General features: G+C 37.8%; 1 protein-coding gene across 1 annotated transcript; it reads left to right on the top strand.

Moving 5' to 3' along the window:
• The first annotated feature begins 18,363 nt into the window (after positions 1 to 18,363).
• Positions 18,364 to 21,847, top strand: LOC114535280 (putative ankyrin repeat protein RF_0381). The gene is made up of 4 exons (XM_028556652.1): positions 18,364 to 18,559; positions 20,697 to 21,251; positions 21,360 to 21,538; positions 21,584 to 21,847. The coding sequence occupies exons 1-4, from the start codon at positions 18,364 to 18,366 to the stop codon at positions 21,845 to 21,847; spliced, it is 1,194 nt and encodes a 397-aa protein (XP_028412453.1).
• The last annotated feature ends 2,347 nt before the right edge of the window (positions 21,848 to 24,194 follow it).

Consider the following 24,194-nt stretch of genomic DNA (forward strand, 5'->3'; position numbering starts at 1 on the left):
TCTCTATATAGATAATTAAAATTATGAACTATAACTAGTTTCTGATATTTAAAAGAGAATTTAAGGAAAACCAGCACCTTCAATCCTGACTTTACCCCCCCCCCCCCACACACACATTTTTTGGACCCCAAAATATTTGAAGTAAAAGTCAGCCTTTTAATTAGCGCTAAAGAGTTACTTACAGAAAATTGAAATTCTACCGAGAATTTTAATTAGGGCTTAGCCCCACTCTCTGACACGCTCCGCGGGCCCAGTTTATTTGTTCGCTTGCAACGCGAACAATTTTCGTCGGGAAAACTAAAAGTCCAAATACACGTAGCGCCGAGGCAATTTTTTTTCCGTAGACAGTCGGACACATCATTTTTTTTTAAATTGTATCCCATGATACCCGATGATTCCTGGGGCTTTAATCAAGCCACAGAATCATTTTGATTTGTATATAGTGTATTAATATATTTATTATATTTATTGTTATATTTGTATATAATGTAGTGCCAGTGTTCGTTTGGTGTTATCACAGTTATTAAATGCTATCACCCAGTGAGCACAACGACGTCGATTCAACGTTGAATCGACGTCACCCAGCGATGTCGAAACGACGTCGAAAAAGGTTCGAAAACGCAAATCGAATCGACGTCGATTATTCGACGTCGAAACGACGTCGGGTAATCGACGTCGAATCGACGTCTGCAATTTATGAAATTTCAACGTCGAAACGACATCGAAAATGATTTGAAAACGCAAATCGAATCGACGTTAGATTATTGCCTTAAAAACAACGTCCGTGCATAAGATTTTAGCTAGATTTTGAAATGCATATAAAAAACATACTTGCACTGACTCTATAGTTCAAACAAATTTTATTCAATTTACACCACCTTGCTTAAATCTACAATATACTTGATTTGAAATTAAGAAATCAGATTCGAAAAATTGTCTGGCATTCCTTCATCTCAGATTATGTTTTCTTAAAATCTCGCCTCAAATAGTGCGAGAAGCGTCTCTGAGTATTGTAAAATAAAAAGTAAGTTTTTGGACACTATAGACCACTATGGAATTGGATATTATGTTCAAGTATGTTATCTTTCCCTTCATTCTGAACAATCTTTTCATCATCATTATACACGCAGCAACAGGAGGGGCATTTACTTGTGATGACAATTTGCGACTTGCGATTTGCGACTTGCTTGGCCAACCTTAAAAGTTGAGATGATATTGTTTACTACATATGTGGTCCCTATGTGTGCGCTTACCCCATATATTTGTTATAGGTCTGTGCTAGGCCGTTCGCTAGTTATTTACTAAGCTTAAAGCTTAATGATGTAGCACGTCGACACTTCAGTTGAGAAAGGCAACGGCAAAGGGAGCAGCATAAAAAAGTTTATTCATCTAGCAAAGGGCTTATAATAGTACGCAATTTTCAAAAAATGAAAACAAATAGCTAAATCGAATCACGTTCAACACATAAAGAACACACGACTAACATACGGAACCATAAATTGGGTCTAAATCATCAAAACTAAGTAGCGGATTGAATTGGATTATAAATGCAATTAGTTCTGGCGTCAAATATGGCGATCTTACTGTATATACAAAGTCATATTAGAATGAATAACCCGCGATCACACAACGTTGAAACATAAATTAACAAAATCTAATGAGCAAGTATCGTTATTTGTTTAGCTGAACCATTTTTAAAAGAGAATCAAAGAGTTTGGGCAATGTTTTAAACGTTTAAATTTCAAAATATAATCACGATGTCACGATCGCGTATTCATATCTCGCGATTCATGGCCTTTGTCATGGCAATACACACTGTAAAACTGACTCTCACTAACCTTTACTGCTTTCTTGGATTTATGCGGAAGATATCCAACCATTAAACTGAGAAAATCCTGTGAAAATATCCCGAAATATACAGCTACAATGTTTCATATTCCGTTCGCGACAACATGTTTCAATTTTCAAATGGACGCGCTCAATTCGACCTTCCCGAAATGCACTGCGCGCAATCTACCAACGATGCATGACCGATGTTGCTCCGGGGAGGCCCGAGGTATTTAATAATAGTTTTAAATAGTCTGTTACATAGAAATTAACTTCTTAAAATCGCAACATTCGTCCTAACTATCTATCACGAATGATATTATTACCATTGCGATCTTTGCAAGCTGGTCCTGTAAAGTTTTTATATAACGTCGAAACAACGTTGAATAAACGTCGCGAAAACGACGTCGAGAATAGGTTGATATATCGACGCTTTAACGACCTGACAAAAACACATCATTACACTACATATATGATGTTCACAACACTTTCCCAATATTGTTGTGAATTCATATACAATTTAAATGCGGCAAACGCAGCAAACTCTAGTTTTACCTGACGTCGAAACAACGTTGAAACAACGTCAGTTTGCGACGTGGATATGACGTCGTGAAATCGACGTCGAAACGAAGTCGATATTGGGTTGATCGACGTCGCGACCAAAATTCAACCATAAATCAACGTCGAAACGACGTCGTGTGCTCACTGGGCATACGGTTACTTTAAAATGGAGGATCGCGTTCGAGGTGCCGTTTTGGAAGTCCAAACCAATTTTTGTGGTCCCAAAGACACCGAGGAAGTTTTAGCGCGAGTGCGAAGTGTCACGCCAATGGAACCGGAGCAATATAAAATAACGAGCGTGCAAGGATACCCCAACAAGTTTAAAGCAAATGTGAAGACCACGTTGCATTCAGAGAAGGATGTTGACATGTTTATCAAGAACTATGGATTCAAAAACAATGAAACGCTAAGAATAACAAAATCCAGAAAGGCATCCCAGCCAAGCAAACGCTTCAAGAACACAGACTGTCCATTCTCATTGGTGGTCCGTCTCGGCAAAGCAGACTGTGAGCATAACTCTGTGGTGGACATTGAATGGAATCACAACCACTCTGTTGATTCTTTACATTCACTAACATTCAAAGACATACCATGTGTTGTCAAGATAGACATCATCAACATGTTTACTAGTGGCTTATTACCTGATGATCAGCGCACAGAGAATTTCTGAGGCAACTGCGAAGTCAGTGCAAAGAGAACTTGAGTACCAGAGGAGGTTGTCAAACCGGTCTGAAGCACCACGACGAGATGATTTCAACCGAATTTACACTCAATATAAAGCAGAGCGCTTTGGGACAAATAGCATGTCCGATATGTTTTCTGCTCTGGAAGAACAGATTAGAGTTCTGAAAGAAGAGATCCTCATTATACGGTGGAATACCAGAAGTTTGATGAGGAAATTGACCAGCCATTTATTCTAGCGGTGATAACACCATTGATGAAACGTGTTCACCACCTGGTTAGTATGAATATTATGCACCTATCAATGTCAAGCCCCAGGGTGGTGGCCCAGGAGAATTTGACATTTTTCCAAAAAAAAGTCAAACTCCCCACCTAGGAGACTGGCATCTATGTCAAATCCCACTGTATATGTGAAAGACATAGCAATATAAGCCTTTAAAATGTCAAACTCCCCAAACACTAGGGGGGCGGCAATTAATGTCAAATTACCCACCAATGTCCAAGTGCATGACTGTATTGCATAACTAATCTCAAATAATTCATAATGGTCAGAGAGTAAATGAATGGTTTCCTGTTATACTGTACGTGCCACAGGCAAAGAAATTGGTGTTTCTGGATTCATCGTTTGCATTCCGTAGACGGTCGGAGGCTTCTCAGTGGCGTAGCCAGCCCGACAATTTAGTCATGCTATGCTAATATTTTGGTGTTCATCGACTGTGAAAACAATGAATTTGTAAAGAAATGAATAATGATAAGGAATGCACAAGGAATGGGGTAAGTTTTGGTAAGTGGCGTCGGAAACAAGCTGGCACAGCTTGAGTAAGACGCGTGCAGGCCGAGTACGACCAACATTCCCTCTCGTCGGTACACCTGACCACTCGAAACTGGGCAAGAATAGACTGAAAGCCGTTTACCATTTTTTATACCCTTTCAATATGTATAATTAGATACAGATGGTTACCCACATCGGTCATTTGGGCTTGTTTAAGGTTTGCATATAATTAATTATGAGCGTTAATAGTCCTATAAACGGCATTGAAAAATACATCAATTACCAAGCTGTTGGGCGGTGTTGATCATCAACACCGCCCTACAGCTTGGTATAAACCTCACATGCGGTTTCCTATTTCGTCCTGCAACTCCACCTCAAGGATCATTGAAGACGAGAAAACGACATACATCTCTCGGTGTAGCTGTGGTTAACGTAGTGTATCCAGGAAGGGCTGACAAAAATGACTCGAATTCTGTTTTTAATGCGTTATTTTGTTTGGAATATTTATGAGGCGATTACAATTAAATAATAAGCATAGCTAATTTGAAAAAAAAATTTATCACTGCACATATCATCACAATAGTACAGTAGAGGGGCGGGACATGATACAATTCTTCAATTTAAAGAAGGAGAGTTTGTAGGGCTTCTGCAGTGCCTCTCACAGAAAATTTTCTGTATTTTTCAGTCCCTATCATTGATTTTCACCATTTTTGAGGACAATTACTGACGAATCTATATCAGCAGAGTGAGGTCTTTTGAGAAACTACAATTTATCACTGCATATTTCTCATTTTATCACTGCACATTTCTCATTTTATTACTGCATATTTCTCATTTTATCACTGCACATTTCTCATTTTATTACTGCACATTCTACTTTTATCACTTGTTATCACTGCACACTAAAATTAGGTATGGTAATAAGAGTAGACGACTAAGGTTACGTTACACCAAATGGTCGCGATATCCCATGGTAATTCCGCAGAAGACCAATGGTCAGATGTCTCCCGAGAGACCAGTGCAAGTATGGCGCCTCCCCAATCAGCCTGAGAGGCTGAAGCAACCGGACACTCGAAGGTGTCTCTCCTCCCGCCAAGGAAGTGGGTTATCCCAATCTCGAGGAAAAAGCCAATGAGAAATTTCCTGATGTAGCGCACTCGTTAATAGCTGAGGTTTTAAGGTGCGGAGGCTGCGGGAGATGGCTGCGTTCATCTCTCGAGTAAACAGACTTAACGACCGGTACCAGACGTTGCACTTAATGAACAGACGTTGGAGAGTTTTGACTGAAACATACTTTGAGTGAACTGGACAAACTGGACGTTTTTTGTGAGGGAGAAGATGGAATACCTGCTCCACCGAATCAACAAGAAAACCGAAGTAAGGAACGGTCTGCTGCGGATTGAGACAAGATTTGGACAAGGCGACGAAGTATCCCAATGAGACGAGATAATAGGCAACAATAAAAACGGCTCATTTGGCAGCTGCATAGTTGGCAGCTGTCTGAGTCAAACAACTCTCGTTTAAACGTGCCCTTGAAATGCTGTAAGTACTGTACGGAGCAACAGAGACCTGATGGGAGGCCTTGGAGGGAGAAAACCCGCATGAAGGCTAGTAGAGGGAAGACAGCCCCGACCCAGTATGACCGTGGAGGGGTGTAAGCATATCTTTTTTCAAGGCTGTCAACCATAAGACGGAAAAAGTAAGGCAGGCCAGTGTAACACACATTAAAGGCAATAAAGATAGAACTTCGTAGTGTAAATGTTGGCATGTGGTCCGAATAGGTCAAAAACACATTCACACGAGAAACAGCATGGTGTAATGCCAATCAGTATTTATTTCGTTTTCGTTGGAAAGAGCTAATAGAGATAAATTATATCCCAAGCTATTGTCAGCCATGCAGTGCTAATCTAGTATTCTGAACACCCAAATCAGTTGGTGGAATCGTGTGGCCTCGATTGCTGAGAAGGTCGTGTTGAGCCCCGTACCCGGTTTCTGGCAAAAAAGACAACGCGGCACTCGGGAATCACGTATAGGGGCTTGTTGAAACGACGAAAAGTCTGAACGGTGGTCAGGGGAGCGATACGCTTTGACCATAATTTTCTCGACTTTGGCTACCGCCTCGAAAACTTGTTGATGATTTTATCACCTAGCAAACGGAGCAAGAGTGCCTGAGAATGTTTTTGGGGAATGTAAATTTTGTTTCGTGCTGTCTGGTACGCCAACTTAAAGTAATCTTTCCTTTCGTGGTTCGAATCACGCGCGGTGTTTTGAAGCGTCTCGAAGATTTCCAGCGCTTCGTATTTACGAAAGTGAATGACGGCCGATTAGCATAAGCCAATGCTTTTTTCAGCATATCAGCAACCGTCAACTGCGTCAGGTCGTGGAGGAATTTTCTCAGAGATTCAACCTCACCCTTAAGTTTCTATGTTAACGATAAAAGCATTTTATTGTTCAGAGAAAAAACGCAAGCGAACCAGGGAATAAAGTGAAGGTGAATGTGTGTGATAATGCAGTAAAATGCAGGAGTATGAAAACTCATTTAAGTCTATCAAAGTGAAGCTAAACCCAATCTAAGCAAATCGACAAATAGTTATCGAGAAACTCATCCAGGCGTTAACAATGAAATTATACAGTAAAGCACATAGCCATGGAAATCACCCGAAGGATATGATGGGTTAAAAAGGTAAAAACTGACCCATAGATAAACGGTGAAGTCTCACCCACAAATTAACGTCGAAGTTTCACCCGCAAATAACTGGTGAAGTCTCAGCCAAAAATAAACGGTCAAATCTCACCCACAGATAAACGGTGAAATCTCACCCACAAATAAACAGTGAAGTCTCACCCAAGTATACACACATGACAGCAAAGCCTCACCCACAAATAAAAGTGATATTTTGATCCAAGTGTATCCAACAGTGAAATATACGGCGAAATCCCGCCCAAATATATAAGATTGTTTAATCTCACGTCTACGCGTCGAAGCATATCAAACGCTAAAATCTGAGTCAAGCATAAAGGTACAGCGCGAAAAAGAATAACAAGAAAAGTGGAGATGAAGAACGTGCATAAACCTCTAAATCATCTTGTGGCTGCTGCTGTTGTTGATTTACTATAGCATAGATGGGACGTCCTCATTCTGCTGATCTTGTTGTTTTGGTTGAAGTGGCGCTGCTTGTATAGCAGGCACTCAACAGTGGTTTTCAGTGGTGGGGCTTCATTATTGGGAAGCACTGGGTATTGCACCTCGGGATTTTCTGCCATTCTATGTGGGTCGTTACGAAGGCTCGCGGTAACTTGATGAATCGCTCTCGTCGGTACACCTGATCACTCGAAACTGAGCAAGAATGGACTGAAAGTCTGAAAGGCGTTTATTATGTTTTATATACCCTCTCAAAATGCATAATTAGATACAGGTGGTTACCCACATGAGTCGTTTGGCTTGTTTTCACCTTGTTTAAGCTTTGCTTATAGTCTTATACTTATGAGGGTTGTAAATAGGCGCTGAGTAAACCTAAGTTAGATTATTCTTATTCACACCCACACTTAACTATCGCGCATGGCTGTGTAAACCGACCAAAGATATTTTGAAGCAGGTTGTGTATGACATAACATACTGGATAAAATAAAATAATGACTTTCTGCTGATGAATCATGCAAATGTTGCATTGATATAATTTTATATTCAGTTTGCTAGTTTGCTACGATATCGCTGATTTATATGGCCCCAAAATTTGCGCACAAAATATGTGATACAACCATTCATCTCACGTTATGAAGTCACACGTTGGACATGACTATTTAACACATGGCTATTAGCCAATCAGAGGCTGTGAATTCTTATAAATAAATAATAATAATATTTCATAAACTTACCTTGTGTCTCGGAAAGATAGTCATAGTAAAACCTGCCGATGACCTCAGGCTTGTTGTTAGAAGCCCAGATTCTTAGCAGATTTATTCTCCCACTAAATGTATCTTGCCCTCCATGTATAATATACATAAGGGGAACATGGACTTTTGAAATCCACACAACTTGTCATGCCCATCCAAAGACATGGTAAAGTCAGCACCCTAGAATGCAAAGACTCATTCAATTATAGATCTTCTAAGTTCTAACTTTTCCCTCATTAAACAAAAATTTACCTCAACAAGTTGAACAAGTTGTTTCTTTTTGGTCGTCTTGTTTGTCCAACATTGCCCCTTTCTTCGCGAGCCCTTCAGGATTAATTTTACTCCTTACTGCATAAACAAGGTTTCTAGGTACGTTAAGTTTATGCACTTCGCGCACCTTCCTATGCAATGCACGGTAACCGAGTAAACGGCCGGGACCGTCCATCTCTTTCCTTACTGCCTCACGAACTTCATCAGCGTCAACTTCGTAATTCGTATACTTTATATTAAAGAAAGCCATTCTGCGGCAAAGACTACGTAAACTTCATGGGTACATTGCGTATTTTTCTTTCATAAAATCTAATATCTCAAAACGCTGGTAATTTTTTCTGACATAGCCTTCTATTTCTTGCTTCAAATTTTGGTCATTCTTCCACTCTGCGGCCGCCATGTTTATTTTTAAAACAACCCAGTGAACTCTAATAAAACTGGAACGATAACTTGGCCGCCATCTTTGAAGCCAGCACTGATGGCCGCCATGAAGGCCAAGAGTTGAAATTACACCACCAAAACAACGCCGGTTTTTATACACAAATCCTTCTCATCTGATCATGAATAAAAGCTTAAAACAAGCATTGACACTTAGATTTTACTAAAAAACAAGTTTTATGAACGTGAAATGGTGCAAACCTATTTTTTTTGCGAGTTGAAGGCGAAGTTTTTTTTCGGCCCGTTCAAATTCTTTAAATATTTCAAGTACAAAGCTGGTACCTCGCCGGTTTTTACAGTAAGATGATGCGGATTACTTAGGTCTATCCAAAAAGGGTAAATTCGTTGTTTAAAGTTGAAGTGGTCAAATAAAAATTGCACTTTTCTCGCAATTTTTTGCCAAAAAATACGATTTTTACGGAATTTTCACTCTCCCCAGTTCTTTTGAAGGCATGCAACAATGTTGTGCTGCCATTATTGTTCACACTTGTCAACAACATTGAACAATATTGTTGAAACTGAATCGGGTGTAACAATATTGTTGAATGTTGATAACAACTCTGAACAATGTGGGCAGCACAACATTGTTCCATCCTGTTCGTATCAATATTGCATCAACCTGATCGTTTTTAGGCGTGTAGAGTTCACTGAAACAACCGCTCATCCTTGAAATACTTCATGTAATACATGAATATAAAGGTTACGTATGGCACGTCTGGGCCAATGGCACGCCTGTTTCCAAATCAATTTTTTTAAATTTTTTAAAAAATTTTTAAACAAAAACTATCTGAAATCAAATTAGGCCACCATACACATCAGCCCTTATATTTTGGATTGAATTCAAGATTCTCTTATTAACCTTTCAAGTAATCCATGGACTGGCTCCTCAGTATTTGCGTGATCTAATTCGAATCACAGAGCCGCCAAATTTTTACCTGCGAATAAATAATGAAGTACTTCTGAATGTACCGCCTCAGAAATCATTTAACTCAATCGGAGATAGAGCCTTCAAATTTGCAGCACTAAAGTTATGGAATCGTCTCCCAAAATAACTCAGAAATTCAGATACAATTTGTAATTTTAAAGGAAGATTAAAAACTCATTCATTTTTTATTTATGTAGATAAGATTTTACAGCGCATCTAAACATTCTCATGCTAAATTGCGCTCAAGAAATTCACATTAATTCAATAATTGATAGATTTAATTTTTTTTGTGTATATTTTTGTACGAGTATTTATGTATTTTCATGTGTAAGACTGTTTAGTTCGTAAATTTGAACATTTGAGCGAGAGTTCCCAACCTTGTGAAACATTATACATGTGATGTAATACATACTTCAGCGTGCTCCGTGCGCGCCAACCTCGTACCCAGGGTCTTCTAACACAGAAGACCCTGGGTACGAGGTTGCGTGCGCGCCTGTTAGCGGGCTACTCTGGTTCCTGTGGTTTAGGTTGAGCCAAAACTCAGAATATTATTAAACATTTGCGTCGAAAAAAAACTCATTTTCGATGCTCTATTGATCGTCGCTCTTTACGATGTTTTGGATATAATCCCCGGAAGGTAGGAAATTGATAAATAGTGTAATAATATCACAGTAATTTGCAACAACGCGGCAGCCGATCGAGACTGGTAATCATGTGATGACCGAGTGTGTTGTGTACTAATTTGTATATTTTCGACACTTTTTCCCGGCTTTTTATCTTGTAGGGTATACATAGGGTTTAGGGGAGAGAATTAGTATTTAACACGATGTAGACCGTGTAGTTGCATAAAGACAGAATTTAGAAGCGACCGTAGGCATAGAAACCATGCGATGAGCAATATTTGTGCGAGTATTATTTATAGTTCCGCCACGCAGATGCGCTTGTTTTATTTCCTGAGAGCAACTTCAGAAACGTTCGTTCACAAAGCATTATAGAATGATGTTCTCGAGGCTGCTCGTTCGCCTTTGTTCACCCGTCGTCATACTATGATCTACACTCGTAAACAGTCTACACTCTACATTCTAAACTCGCAACGTCATTAAAGCCAGCTGTAGAATGTTTATGCCAGTGTTTGTTGAATATATATTTATCAAATCCGTTCTGTTGATCGGTTCTGCTCATAACAAGGGAGGGCCCTTTCTTGTGAAAAGTCCCCAAATTTCGCGTGTTCCCCAGTTTACTCAACATAGACAAATTACGTCCTTTAAAACATAAACAATTACGTATCTGCTAGAAGTTCATTTAAGGAATTCCAGAAATTTTACTATCTTGGATAAACTCAACTTCAGAAATATGTTGTTAAACCTTGAATCAAATAGTTTAGTTGTTTGTGAAAGTATAGCTGAAAAGACGTGAATATTCATCAAAATATTCAAGGAAATTTTTTTTCATAGAGCTAAGAGGAAATAGGGCTATTTTGTAACAGAAGACAAGTTTAAAAACATATTGGTCAAGGGAGCCAATGTTTAAAAAGTACCACAGGCCTTGCAATAGGGCTTTAAAGGTATAATAATATATTTTGAAATAAGATGGAGTTATTAATCTTAATATTTGTATATATACTTGTGTGATATGGTGGATATCAACTTTAATTTAAAATAAATTTTAATTATATAAAAATGGTAACAAATATTGTGTCCCAAAAGAAAGCATTCCTTAAAAGCACAATGAAGGAACTTGGTCTTAGATAAGACCTGACAGGCTTGATAAGAGCAAAGACTTTTTCAGGCAGCGGGCTGATTTTTTTGAACTAATTAGCAAAATCTTTATTTTAATATTGTTATATGTTTTTTATTTCTTCTATGCACGAGGTAGGAGATCTTTACAAGCTTTTACTAAAGTTCACTAATGTTCTCTTCTTTCTCCGTTCTTCTCTTCTCTTCTGATTATTCGTCCTTTCGGATCTCGTTGTTTTCTGTTCTTGTCTTCTTCGTCAGTTCTGTCGTTGAGCTTCCTAACGTTTCATAAGTTAATCTTTACTCCGTCAGTCCACTGAAGGTTCAGGTGCTGTGCACGCCCTTTTATAATGAGGGTTCAGTGACTCTTGCATACGTCATCAACCATAGTGGGCTGATCCTTATCCAGCCAATCAGCGTTGTACATGTAACCAGTGGGTTGGTCTTAGAAGCTCGTTCCAGCTCTCATATCTTGTTTATTTAAGGCGTTGTCGCACTAGTCGAGTTGGTCTTCTGCTCAATCGATCAATACTTAAAAATGTTCACAACTTAAAATGTTTATCATCAACAACTAGTAAAATTTACCAACAATACGTCTGTGAACAATATCTTTTAACTTAAACTATTTTCACTCTTATTTTATCGAATTGAACTTTTGATGACGTAATCTATTACATGCTTGACCGAGCAACATTTTTAACACAATTGATTGACATAAGAACTTGAATGCCCTACAGCACGCACACTTTTTTAAAGAATGCGACATTAAGAATAAGTGACGACTTAAGACTGTTTATCCAGGTATCAGTTCTGAGAGGATTATAAATATTTTCCTCTTATTACTTATTTAATCCCACGATATGTCATACATGAAAGGGAAAAGCGATTAATGTTTGCAATGGCCGAAAATTATATTTACTCAGGCGTCTTGTGGCAAAACATTCACTAATCCCTGTCATGCTCTTGATATTCTATTTTTGCAGCTATTTTTATATATGTATCTATAACAAACAAATAAAGCTTTGCGTAACAATCCTCCTCACCTAGAATAAGCTGTCCCCAGCTTCGAGTGAGCTATAACGACTTAAGTTAACTAAATACCATACATATGTCTTACAATTTCCCAACTATTTTTCTTAGCTCGGCGTGGCTATCACGGGCATATTACCAAATGCCTAATAACTGAAACTATACACATAGTACGTGTTGTTATTCTACGACAACACTACATAATTGATTATACGAGATACAACTGATCTAAATATAATTGACTTATGCCTACATGCACCTCAGGGGTAATCTAACTATAATAATGTCATATAATTATATTAAACACGTCAGAATATAGCAATATTAAACCAAAATTAGTGTGAAAACAAGGGGTGAAAATTTCCTGTTTTCCTGAGCGTATGTACCAGGGACTTAAGCGAAATTATAAATTTTGTAGATGCAGTCAGAAAGTGTACCAAAAATTATTCAAATTTCATAAAATATCTTATCATTGCAACAGCGAAAATTGTATTCAGATTCTTGGTTGATCAACTCACATAACAGGAAATTATTATAAAGCTCTTCCGACAAAACATCTCTCCATAACAATAACCTAAACCTATATATACGTCTTAATAATTCTTCAAAATATTTCAACTTATGCAAACAAATTTTATACGTATACTTCTTAATATAACTGAAACTCATTTTACTTTTTTAAACGTCATGCACAGCAAACCAAACTCCAAAATGTAGGTTTTCATCGACAATATAAATACCGAGTCTACATAGAGAAAACAAGAATGTGCCTAATATTTAAGCTTTTGGCTTGAAAAAGAATTGTAATCCATTACAACAAGTTTGGGAGACCCTTGACTGTCCCGGGGGAAGAGAAAAATATTATATCAACGAATGACGCAAAACTAAAAGCGTCAGAATTAAATTTATATACTGACCCAATTAAAACATGCATGCGCTATCCTACGGCAACATGTTTAATCAGCATGCTGAGTGTACCTAAGGAATTTTAGTTGAACAGCTATATACTCTCGTGTTTAATATTATCGCACATAAACAAACAAATGATAAACATGCATATACGTGTAACATGAGAATGACAAAAACTTATATTATACAAATCTTAAAATGCGTCCAGTTTCATGTCCATAATACAAGCGTTCTGACCATCAGGAAGGATCCGGAAAACTCTGAGACTTTCGTACGTCTCAATAATCATATTTCAACGACCACGGAGGCTTCCACTGATGCGTCTTTAGCTGGATTTCTGGCATAGCCAACACGTTCAGATAGAGGGAGTACATGTCATCAAACTCGTCTTGGATTGCAGACTGAGGGCAAAACGACTGTAGTTTCGATTGTAGTTCGAGGGAAGTGTAGAGGTTGTGGACAGCTGTCTTGAAGAGACATCCAAAACGTGAAATAAGGTCTAGCGTTGCCATAAGTAGAAGTATGGATGAATACAGAACGTGCGCTTCCGAACCAGTCATCAGGTCGCTTCAGCACCCGTTTCTAAGCAATGTTTGTAATATTGATTGTTCTGACTTCTTCTGAGTATATAGTAGACTGATTGAGTTTCCGAAACGTTTTGTAAGGCCGATCCTGCACCAAATGTTAAGTGACTTTTCTAACGTTTCATATACTTTTTTTATTTTCTCCGCTAGTTCACTCCGCTAGTTCACTCCGCTAGTCCACTCCGCTAGTTCACTCTGCTAGTCCACTCCGCTAGTTCACTCAAGGTTGTTAATTGGTTCTGTAAAGGTTGAGCTTCTTAACGTGTCATAAGTTAATCTTTACTCCGTCAGTCCACTGAAGGTTCAGGTGCTGTGCACGCCCTTTTATAATGAGGGTTCAGTGACTCTTGCATACGTCATCAACCATAGTGGGCTGATCCTTATCCAGCCAATCAGCGTTGTACATGTAACCAGTGGGTTGGTCTTAGAAGCTCGTTCCAGCTCTCATATCTTGTTTATTTAAGGCGTTGTCGCACTAGTCGAGTTGGTCTTCTGCTCAATCGATCAATACTTAAAAATGTTCACAACTTAAAATGTTTATCATCAACAACTAGTAAAATTTACCAACAATACGTCTGTGAACAATATCTTTTAACTTAAACTATTTTCACTCTTATTTTATCGAATTGAACTTTTGATGACGTAATCTATTACATGCTTGACCGAGCAACATTTTTAACACAATTGATTGACATAAGAACTTGAATGCCCTACAGCACGCACACTTTTTTAAAGAATGCGACCATTAAGATAAGTGACGACTTAAGACTGTTTATCCAGGTATCAGTTCTGAGAGGATTATAAATATTTTCCTCTTATTACTTATTTAATCCCACGATATGTCATACATGAAAGGGAAAAGCGATTAATGTTTGCAAATGGCCGAAAATTTATATTTACTCAGGCGTCTTGTGGCAAAAATCATTCACTAATCCCTGTCATGCTCTTGATATTCCTATTTTTGCAGCTATTTTTATACTATTTTTGTATGCATATAACTAAACATAATAAAGCCTTGCGTAACAATATAGAAGATAATGTCAAGTCAATGGGGTACTCTGCCTAGCCAAATCCTAAAAACAAAGTCCATCTATTTTTAAATGAGCTATAGGGAGCACACGTACAACCCTCACTTTTGCTTTTAAAAATGCGAAAAAATGAAAACATCATTGGGTAATAAAAATATTTTTCACAATCAATTACAGATACATGCAGCAATTTGTATTGTTCCAAAAGTTAAATTATCAAAAATTCATTGCTTGTACTGGTGGATTGGATCTTAAAACTAAAGCAGTACAGTCATGTAACTTACAGCAAATTTACATGAGTAGGAGAACTAAATGTGGTAATTTAGACAGGATGTGCGCTAAATAAACAGGATGTGCGCTAAATAGACAGGATGTGTGATCAAATTCATCTGCTTGTGCAAACTGGATATCAAATATTGCTATTGCTAGCTATTTTTGTGGCTGTTATTATTTAATGCATTCACAAGAAAAATAAAATCTTTATTGTAATGCCTCAACCTAAATGTGGTGACATCAGCCTTGCCTTTACCTTCTCATGCACATAATATTATTTTATAAATGATAGTCAACCACATTATACCGTATAACACCATAACAAAGTTATATTTGCCATTAACATTAAAAAACTGGCAGAGTAACAAACAAGTACAGATGACTAAAAGATTAATGCAATTACTCCAATGAACACAATAATTGGTTTGGAAAGTAAAACAACAACAAAATATTGGCCCCTATTATTAAATATTAGCAAGATTTCACAAAGTGAATGCCTATAACTAAAGGTCTAATTCTTCTGTGGGCAAAAAGAGGGGTAAAATAGGTATGATATGACCCAAAATACTTTTATAGAATAAGCATATAAATTTGATCATTGCAATATCCTAAAATTGATAAACAGTGTAAACAAAGTACGTAACAAACTGGAACTAAATTATATGTACAAATACCGTAGCGCCAAGAGGAGGTGGGTTGGTTATTACCCTGAAGACATACAGGTGCCAGGTTCTAAGTTCAGGATGAAAGTAAAAATAAGAGTGTTTCAACAATAGTTAGACTACTTGCTAGATTTTACTACATTATTAGATCTAAAATTACTCAAATTTGGATTTGATCTAGTTTCCTATTTTTTCTAAACATAAACTCTAGCTCATATTCATTGTCACTGAGAGGTGTTTAACCAAAATAGTGTGAAGTCTAACAATAAACAATATTGTTTACAATACGGACTGTACCATACCTTTAGATTACGATCTAATATAACGGGTTAGATAGATCAAAGAGGTGGATGTGTGATCTTAAAAACTTGTTTATGATGCTCCATAGATTTCAAATTTAAAATTTTTTCTTGTTTGCGACAACCCACTGAACCCAGGTTTGTCGCACACTTCGTGAGGATGACAGCCCTTTCAGATTTATATAGCTCAGAGGTTCACACGCGGGGCGCAGTGTTCCAGTGAAGGGGACTTATTCACTCTCAATATGGGGGAATGAATAATGGGAAATAATGGGGGGATTTGCTATAGATTCAGACACAATGCTTAGTCAATGTTTGTATTCATTTATTTGAATAACTATTGAACTGTAAATAAAATGTTTAAATCAAGTAAAAATTGCATAATTGACAATCAATGAGAAGCTTTACATTGCGTATAATCCATCGTATCATTTGCCAACTTTTGTTCACCGAAACATTATCAAACATTTGGGGCTGATTCAACTCGTATCACCTACTAAAATGCTTATAGGGAGATCCTACACTTCTATTAGTTTACGACCTGTAAAGGAGTTTGCATACATTTCATTTAGGACAGATTATCTCAACTGTTTTACGGTAAAATGACCATGGCGGTCAACAGTTATATAATAATCAATTATTGGACGAGGTCAAGCAAAACATCGCAGATGAATTATTTGCCTCTCCCTTCGGCATCAGCAAATAATTGGGTCTGCTCACCATCGACAAATCCCGTTGTTATATAGGTGCTGCAGGTTTTTAAATGTGATTGGTTCATTCGTAGTCACATAACTTTAAACAAATGCAATGTTTCCCGCCACGGAAACAAGTGAAAAGTTGTTACCCGCTTCTTGTCATAAGAAAGTAAAGTGAATTATAGAACGAGTAAGCTAGGTAATTAAGAATTACGATACATGCATACATATGTAATATGACAATTAACGAGTACTTATATAAACTGCATGAGCATAACATGCACCAAGACTATATACATGATGATCAACTCTATAACTAAAAAGACACTGAGTTTGGCATGCGGAATAATCAGCGAATTTAGCGTTTTGGAATGACGATACTTAACTACAACATGCCGCATGCAAACTAACAAAATTATGACAAAGAAATACGCGCAAATTACTTGAAATAAACAAACAGCACAAAATGTGAGAATAACGCATGAGAATCTTCTTTTTTCTTATACTTCGGTTTGCGCACGCACCAAACTTTGCACCACAACTCTTGCCGGGAGACAAAACTGTGACGTTGATAAAAACGGTCACATACACATTTCAAATACAAGTATATTTCGCGCTGAAACACACTTGCGACGTCGAAAAATAAAACAAAACAATAACAAAACAAAACCTAGGCGAATCTTCAACTCCGTCGCTCAAGCCGGAGTAATTATACTGCATGAGCATAACATGCACCAAGACTATACAAAAGACTATATACATCAATACCATAACTAAAAGGACACTGAGTTTGGCATGCGAAATAATCAGCGAATACAGCGTTTTGAAATAGCGATACTTAACTACATCATGCGACTATATAGCAAAGAAACACGCGCAAATTACTTGATATAAACAAACAGCGCAAAATGTGACCATATTAAACGCATGAGAATCTTTTTTTACTTATACTTTGGTTTGCGCATGCACCAAACTTTGATAGAAAAATAGCGTAAAATATGTAAATTTCTAGAGTTGCAACGTGAATGGATATTGACACGCCAATTATTTTAATAAAGGCTCAAACGACAGTTGCTTACTCACAAGCAGGTCCACGTTAAACACTGACTTAAATTTGTTATATATTGGCAAGTTGGCTATATTTATACGGAGCGACATCGGAACGTGAAATAGATCTAGAATTGATGTTTTGCACAACGGACATCGCTAGGTTAGGCTGGGAAACCGCATTACGCATTTGCTGACTAAACGTACGCATTTTTGTTTAACAGTTGTGGCCGCAGAAAATAACACTTTTTTGCCACTCAATAGTACGTGGCGTGCTCTTTTTGTTGGTCGCTAGCTAAATACTTGTCTAGGACGGGCGCATTATTTAGACGTATTTCTTTTTCATAATTGTTTTGTAAGTGAAACCGTTTAATTAATGGCGCGAGCAATCAAATCACGACGAACGTGACATTTATGTGACGCGTAGATGTGTTCTCAAGTAATTGTACTGATTATGGCCCGGGTTAACGGACCGAAAGCTTTGCAGTATTAAATACTTACGTGGTGTACCTACAAGCTAATTTACTTAGTTTTAAACATGTTTGAAGAGCGATGTAATTAAAGACTTTAGATTTGGAGCTAACAGTAATTAATAATAGCTTGGTTTTTTCAGGTTCCCAGCGCGCTATTTTGGCCCGACGTCTGAATAGTTTTTCTCGAAGATGGCGATCCGCCCAGATGATATGATATATAGTTACAAGCAGTAAAGGGGCTTGTAAATAGAAATTTAAGAATGACTGAATCCAAGGAAGATGACAACGTTGTGATGTCCCAGATTGAGAACAGCGACGGAACTTCAAGCTTTGCAGAGAAAATGGACAATATCGCTTCATCCAAAAATAAACAATCCCAGTCTGTTGCTAATAAACAGAAAGAAGTTCAAGAGGAACTCCAAGAAAAAGGCATCCAAAACAAAAAATATGATGATGGTAAGAATTACAACAAGCGTCCTATTAAAGAAGTATAAAGCCTACCCACTATTAACTCGAGCATTTTGATCAAGGCCGTAGTTGGAAGGGGTGTGCATATTCATACATTTATGTTTATATATGTTTATATTCATGTTTTAGCTATACATTAATAAATATTTCGTTGGAACCATTCAGTCTATTCAATAATTTAAATTAATCAAATCCACCATAAAACCCGTTGAAACATTTTTTTACTTTTATATCACAGGATGCAATGTTGCTCGTGCTCAAGGAAAAACTACATATAGCACATTATGCCATATTTGGCAAAAGCTCCCTGTATGATGGAGACGTTTATTTATCACATACTTTTAAAAATTAAGACAAGAGTATGCTTTCTGGGAGGTGTATAACTCAATCAAAAAAATTCCTGACGCGGAACCGGATTTTAGGGAAAATTCACCTTTATCTCTCAATCATGATATGTTTAGCCAACCTTCAGTGCCTCAAAACCAACTAAAAAAAATATTTTTGATGAAGCTCTACTTTTATACTAAATTACCGTTGAAAACATTTACATAGCTAAAACAATTTACATAGGATTAATGACCTAAAATAAACATAAACATAAACCTAACAAATCATGCTTGCGCTATTACCTGAAATTGGTGACAAAATGGCTGTCGCTTGTGCTGAGCACAACCCCTCTTTCGGTACAAACTTCATAAGACCTCATTCCCACCTTCTTTTGTACCCGAGCTTTCTGCCACAGTTTCTTAGGACGACCCAACGGCAGTACTCGTACCATATCCCCTTCGTCCAACGGCGGAAGATCTCGAGCATTCTTGTTGTAGTACCTCGCTTGTTTGGACTTTATTCCTTGCTTCTCTTCCATTATACCCGTTACGACTCGCGGTTGCAACAACGTACTTTGCAAAGGCAGCGTTGTCCTCGTCCGACGACTCATCAGTCGTTGTACCGGGCTACTTGACATTCCTTCGCGTGTTTCTATAATCCAACATTGCGAGCCAAGGATCTGTACCCGCCATCTTGGCTTTCTTCACCAGTCTTTTAACAGTCTTAACGGCACTCTCAGCTTGTGCGCTAATTTGCATTCAACCATTTGCATTATTATACATAATGGCCTTCGAGTTTTGCTATAAAGTAAGTTGAATGAAAATGTAAAACGTCGTATAAGCAGTGGCGTCCCCTGCTTGATAAGTGCATGGGGAGACTTATTCATATATTCGTGTTTTACATTATTCATTTCTTTTCAAATTGATTGTTTTAACGGTCTGTGAACATGCATGAATATATGAATATGTCCACCTCACTTATCGATGCTGGCGACGCCACTGTGTATAACGTCAGAGCCACAGATTTGGAGCACTGTTTGCCGACCTCTGGATGGATAGAGCAGCTGTTTAGAAACGTTTTGGTAACCGAATTTTTTACCTTGGATATTTCTGCAGTAATTCAGAAATATATTGCTCAAAATTTTGGCCGTGTTCTCTCAACGAACTTATAAAATCGCTCACATTCATAAGAAAATTTCGATCCGGATTCTTGATGAATTGACGTGTATTAAATATATCAAGAGATTTTGTTAAAGATATTGTCTGTCGTATTCCTGATATAAATTTTCTTATACGGTCCGGATTTTTTCTGCAGTCACTTGAAAAAATATTATCAGCCTCATAAGTCAGTTCAATGATACGAAGCGTATATACACACATTTGAACACAGTCAGTTGACGGAACGTAGAAACACACAAGGTAAATAATTTGATCATCAAAACGTTGCGTTATTGATCCAGAGGTCGGCAAACAGTGGGCAACATCCAGAGCAACGGCAATTTTAGCTGTTGTACTTTTGCAATATGTATTTTATAGTAAAATTAAAGTTAAAAGCCTTTATTGTTGAAATTTAAACGCAAACAAGTTTTATGCAAATCACCATGACGCATATTTCTGGTAATGTTATGCGCGCGCCTGTTTTGACCACAAAAACTATAGGGGCCAGAAAGTCAATAGATTGTTGCAGGGATCTCACCCGGAATAAAATTTCTTTCGGCACTTTTTTTCGTCCTGCTTGTTTCTGTAATTGATTAATTAATTGTCATTTAATTGTTTCTAAATGTTGCATTATTATATAGGTATTGAGAAGAAGCAAGAGGCAAGTGGAAGCATAAATGTCTGCGAAGAAGAAAAACAGAAATTTTGGGACGAAATAAAAAAGCAAGTTGAATGTGGTGAAAACAAAGAAGGTCATTGGAAGAAGACAATTCTTTGTCGTGCTTTTCAGTTTAGTCCAGTAGATCCGAAAATTGTCAAGTATTTAGTTGACCATGGAGCAGACATCTATTCCAACAACGAAGTTGGTGAAACAGTTTTCTCGATAGCGACGAGAAATGGTTTATTTGATCTTGTTAAGTATTTTGTTCAAATTGGCCCTGAACATAATTTTCAAAACGATTCCAAAGTTCTTCAGAGTGCAATACAGTCTCGATCATTAGAAATTGTGAAATATTTCGTTGAAGATTGTGGGGCTGATATACATTGTAAAGATGATTCGGGAAATACTGCCTTACATCATGCTGTTTATGTTGGTTGCACAGAAATTGTCAAGTACTTAGTTAAACAATGCGGTGCAGACATGAATGCTAGGAATCCAGACGGGGGGACAATGCTACAACTTGCTATTTCTAAAGGTACGCTAGAATTGGTGAAATATCTTGTTGAACAGGGAGCTGATGTAAATGGCCAGGGTACTGACGGGTGGACAGTGCTGCACGCTGCTGTTACAAAATCAACTCCAGAAGTTGTAAATTATCTTGTTGAGAAGGGCGCTGATGTAAATGTCAAGAATACTGACGGGAAGACAGTGCTGCACTCTGCTGTTTCTGACGGTTCGCTAGAAATGGTGAAATATCTTGTGGGAAATGGCGCTGAATTAAATGTAAAACAGAATAATGGATCGACAGTGTTGCACAGTGCGGTTAGAAAAGGTTCGCTAGAAATGGTGGAATATCTTGTTGAGAAGGGCGCTGATGTAAATGCCAAGGATACTCACCGGGAGACGGTGCTGCACTCTGCTGTTTCTGAGGGTACGCAAAAAATGGTGAAATACCTTGTGGGAAATGGCGCTGATGTAAATGGCAAGAATATTCTCGGGATGACAGTGCTGCACTTTGCTGTTTATAAAGATTCGCTAGAAATGGTGAAATATCTTGTTGAGAAGGGCGCTAATGTAAATGCCAAGGATACTCACAGGGGGAAATTGCTGCACTCTGTCTGCTGTTTATAAAGGTACGCTAGAAATAGTGAAATATCTTGTTGAGAAGGGTGCTGAAGTAAATGCCAAAGATGCTCACAGGGGGACAGTGCTGCACTCTGCTGTTCATAAATGTACGCCAGAAATGGTGATTTATCTTGTTGGCAACGGCGCTAATATAAATGCCAAGGATACTCACGGGGAGACAGTGCTCTCTGCTCTTTATAAAGGTGCGCTAGAAATTGTGAAATATCTTGTCGAGAAGGGCGCTGATGTAAATGCCAAGGATACTCACAGGGAGACAGTGCTGCACTCTGCTGTTTATATAGGTACGCTAGAAATTGTGACATATCTTGTTGAGAAGGGCGCTGATGTTAATGGAAAAGAGTACGACGCATGGACAGTATTGCAAAGTGCTGTTGTAAAAGGTTCGCTAGAAATGGTAGAATATCTTGTCGAGAAGGGCGCTGATGTAAATGCCAAGAATAACGACGGGAAGACAGTGCTGCACTCGGCTGTTACTGAAGGTACCTTAGAAATGGTAAAATATCTTGTTTAGAAGGGTGCTGATGTAAATGCAAAGAATACTCACGGGGAGACAGTACTGCACTCTGCTATTTCTGAAGGTACGCTAGAAATGGTGAAATATCTAGTGGAAAATGGCGCTGATATAAATGGAAAAAAGAATAGCGGATGGGCAGTGTTGCTCAGTGCTGTTAGAAAAGGTTCGTTAGAAATGGTAGAATATCTTGTTGAGAAGGGCGCTGATGTAAATGCCAAGAATACTCACGGGGAGACAGTGCTGTACTCTGCTGTTTCTGAGGCTACGCTAGAAATGGTGAAATATCTTGTGGGAAATGGCGCTGATGTAAATGCAAACCAGAGAGGTGCTGAAACCACCTAACGCTCGCCTGCACTGTTTGTGTAGAATAAGGAATGTATGAAAGGTATCTGTATAAAGCACAAATTACCGATCTTTTTATTAGAAACTACAAGGCTAAAATCCGCTTTGGAAGGTAATATTAAGCACAAACTTCAGATATTAGTTGTGACCTCAGAATTACTGGCCAAAACTGGCCTCGAAATTACATTAGTTTTATTTGTGACCAATATTTCTTTTTCAATCCGCGCACGTGATATCAACAGGTAAGTTAACGGACCAGGCAAAAGGCCCTGCTTTAAGCCGGGCGCACACACAACGATTTTACGGTAGTTGGTCCATTCAGGTTTAGACATATAGGCAGCCCTTGCCCAGACATGTTTTCCTTCTCGCGGCGCTCGCGCCTCGCGCGTGTACGCGAGTCTACTTGGTCTAATCTGACCAAGTATAGATTGCCAGTCGCCACATTTTGATGAAAACATCCATCTAGACAATCTAGACAGGAATCGGCCGACTAAAATCGTGTGTGCGCCTAGCTTTATGAAAAAGACAAGATTGGATTTTTATACCTACACAAAAAAGGATTATGCATCAAACAACGAAAAGGTATGTACATAAATCTTATAGGGCCCTGTCTACAATTTAACTGGCTTTAATAATATATTTGCATGTGTATCTACATATAAAATAATATGCAAATATATGTCACATGCGTTGCCATTTGCCTTTGCATTCCGAGCCTATCGGCTTTCTACTTATAAATACTTATGTGCTAAAGCTTGTAATTGCGAATTATCTGACAATATTCTTTAAACTTTAACGTTGGACTATGTTTTATATATATTCACTCCCTGAATGATTTCTATATTAAGCGATTGAATTTTGATACGGCATGTCACAACACAATCTCATAATTTATAATTGTACATGTACAATACAAACATATGGTAGCATACAGGTGAAAATATTTGAAAGTTTCTCATTTGGCTTAGGGTTGCACGAATACTTTCGTTAAATATGATTCAGCTACAACTTTGAACTAAAAAAGACAGGGCTACACAATAGCCCTGAAAATCGTAATGAGCGTGATAACTCTGGATAACTCTAACATTGACCTTATCATGATGCTAATAAGCTTAACATTTGCCTTATCATTTGATAATTTTGAGCAAAGCTCTCTTTATTATTGTATAAATGTGTACCAAATGGCACTGAATAGTTACAATGCATATCGATGACTTTTTTTTAATATTCCTCTGATGTAAAGCCATAATATTTAAAAAATATAGCATCTTAACATTGACCTTATCATTATGCTAATTAGCTTAACATTCACCTTATCATTTGATAATTTTGAACAAAATTCCCATTATTTTTGTGTAAATGTGTACTAAATGTCACCATATAGTCACAAGACATATCGATGAGCTATATTTATAAAGAATCTTCCAATGCAAAGCCATAATATTTAAAAAATATAACATCTTAACATTGACCTTA

This window comes from Dendronephthya gigantea, unplaced genomic scaffold, assembly GCF_004324835.1.
Source record: "Dendronephthya gigantea isolate DGI-Jeju-01 unplaced genomic scaffold, DenGig_1.0 000115F, whole genome shotgun sequence".
NCBI classification, from domain to species: domain Eukaryota; kingdom Metazoa; phylum Cnidaria; class Anthozoa; order Malacalcyonacea; family Nephtheidae; genus Dendronephthya; species Dendronephthya gigantea.

What these genes read in the sequence shown, in the direction of transcription:
- LOC114535280 (XM_028556652.1), top strand. Translation starts at nt 18,364, where the DNA reads ATGACTGAATCCAAGGAAGATGACAACGTTGTGATGTCCCAGATTGAG. An exon ending in ACAACTTGCTATTTCTAAAG is followed by an intron (nt 21,252 to 21,359) that starts GTACGCTAGAAT and finishes AATCAACTCCAG; the next exon opens with AAGTTGTAAATTATCTTGTT. An exon ending in CGACAGTGTTGCACAGTGCG is followed by an intron (nt 21,539 to 21,583) that starts GTTAGAAAAGGT and finishes CTTGTTGAGAAG; the next exon opens with GGCGCTGATGTAAATGCCAA.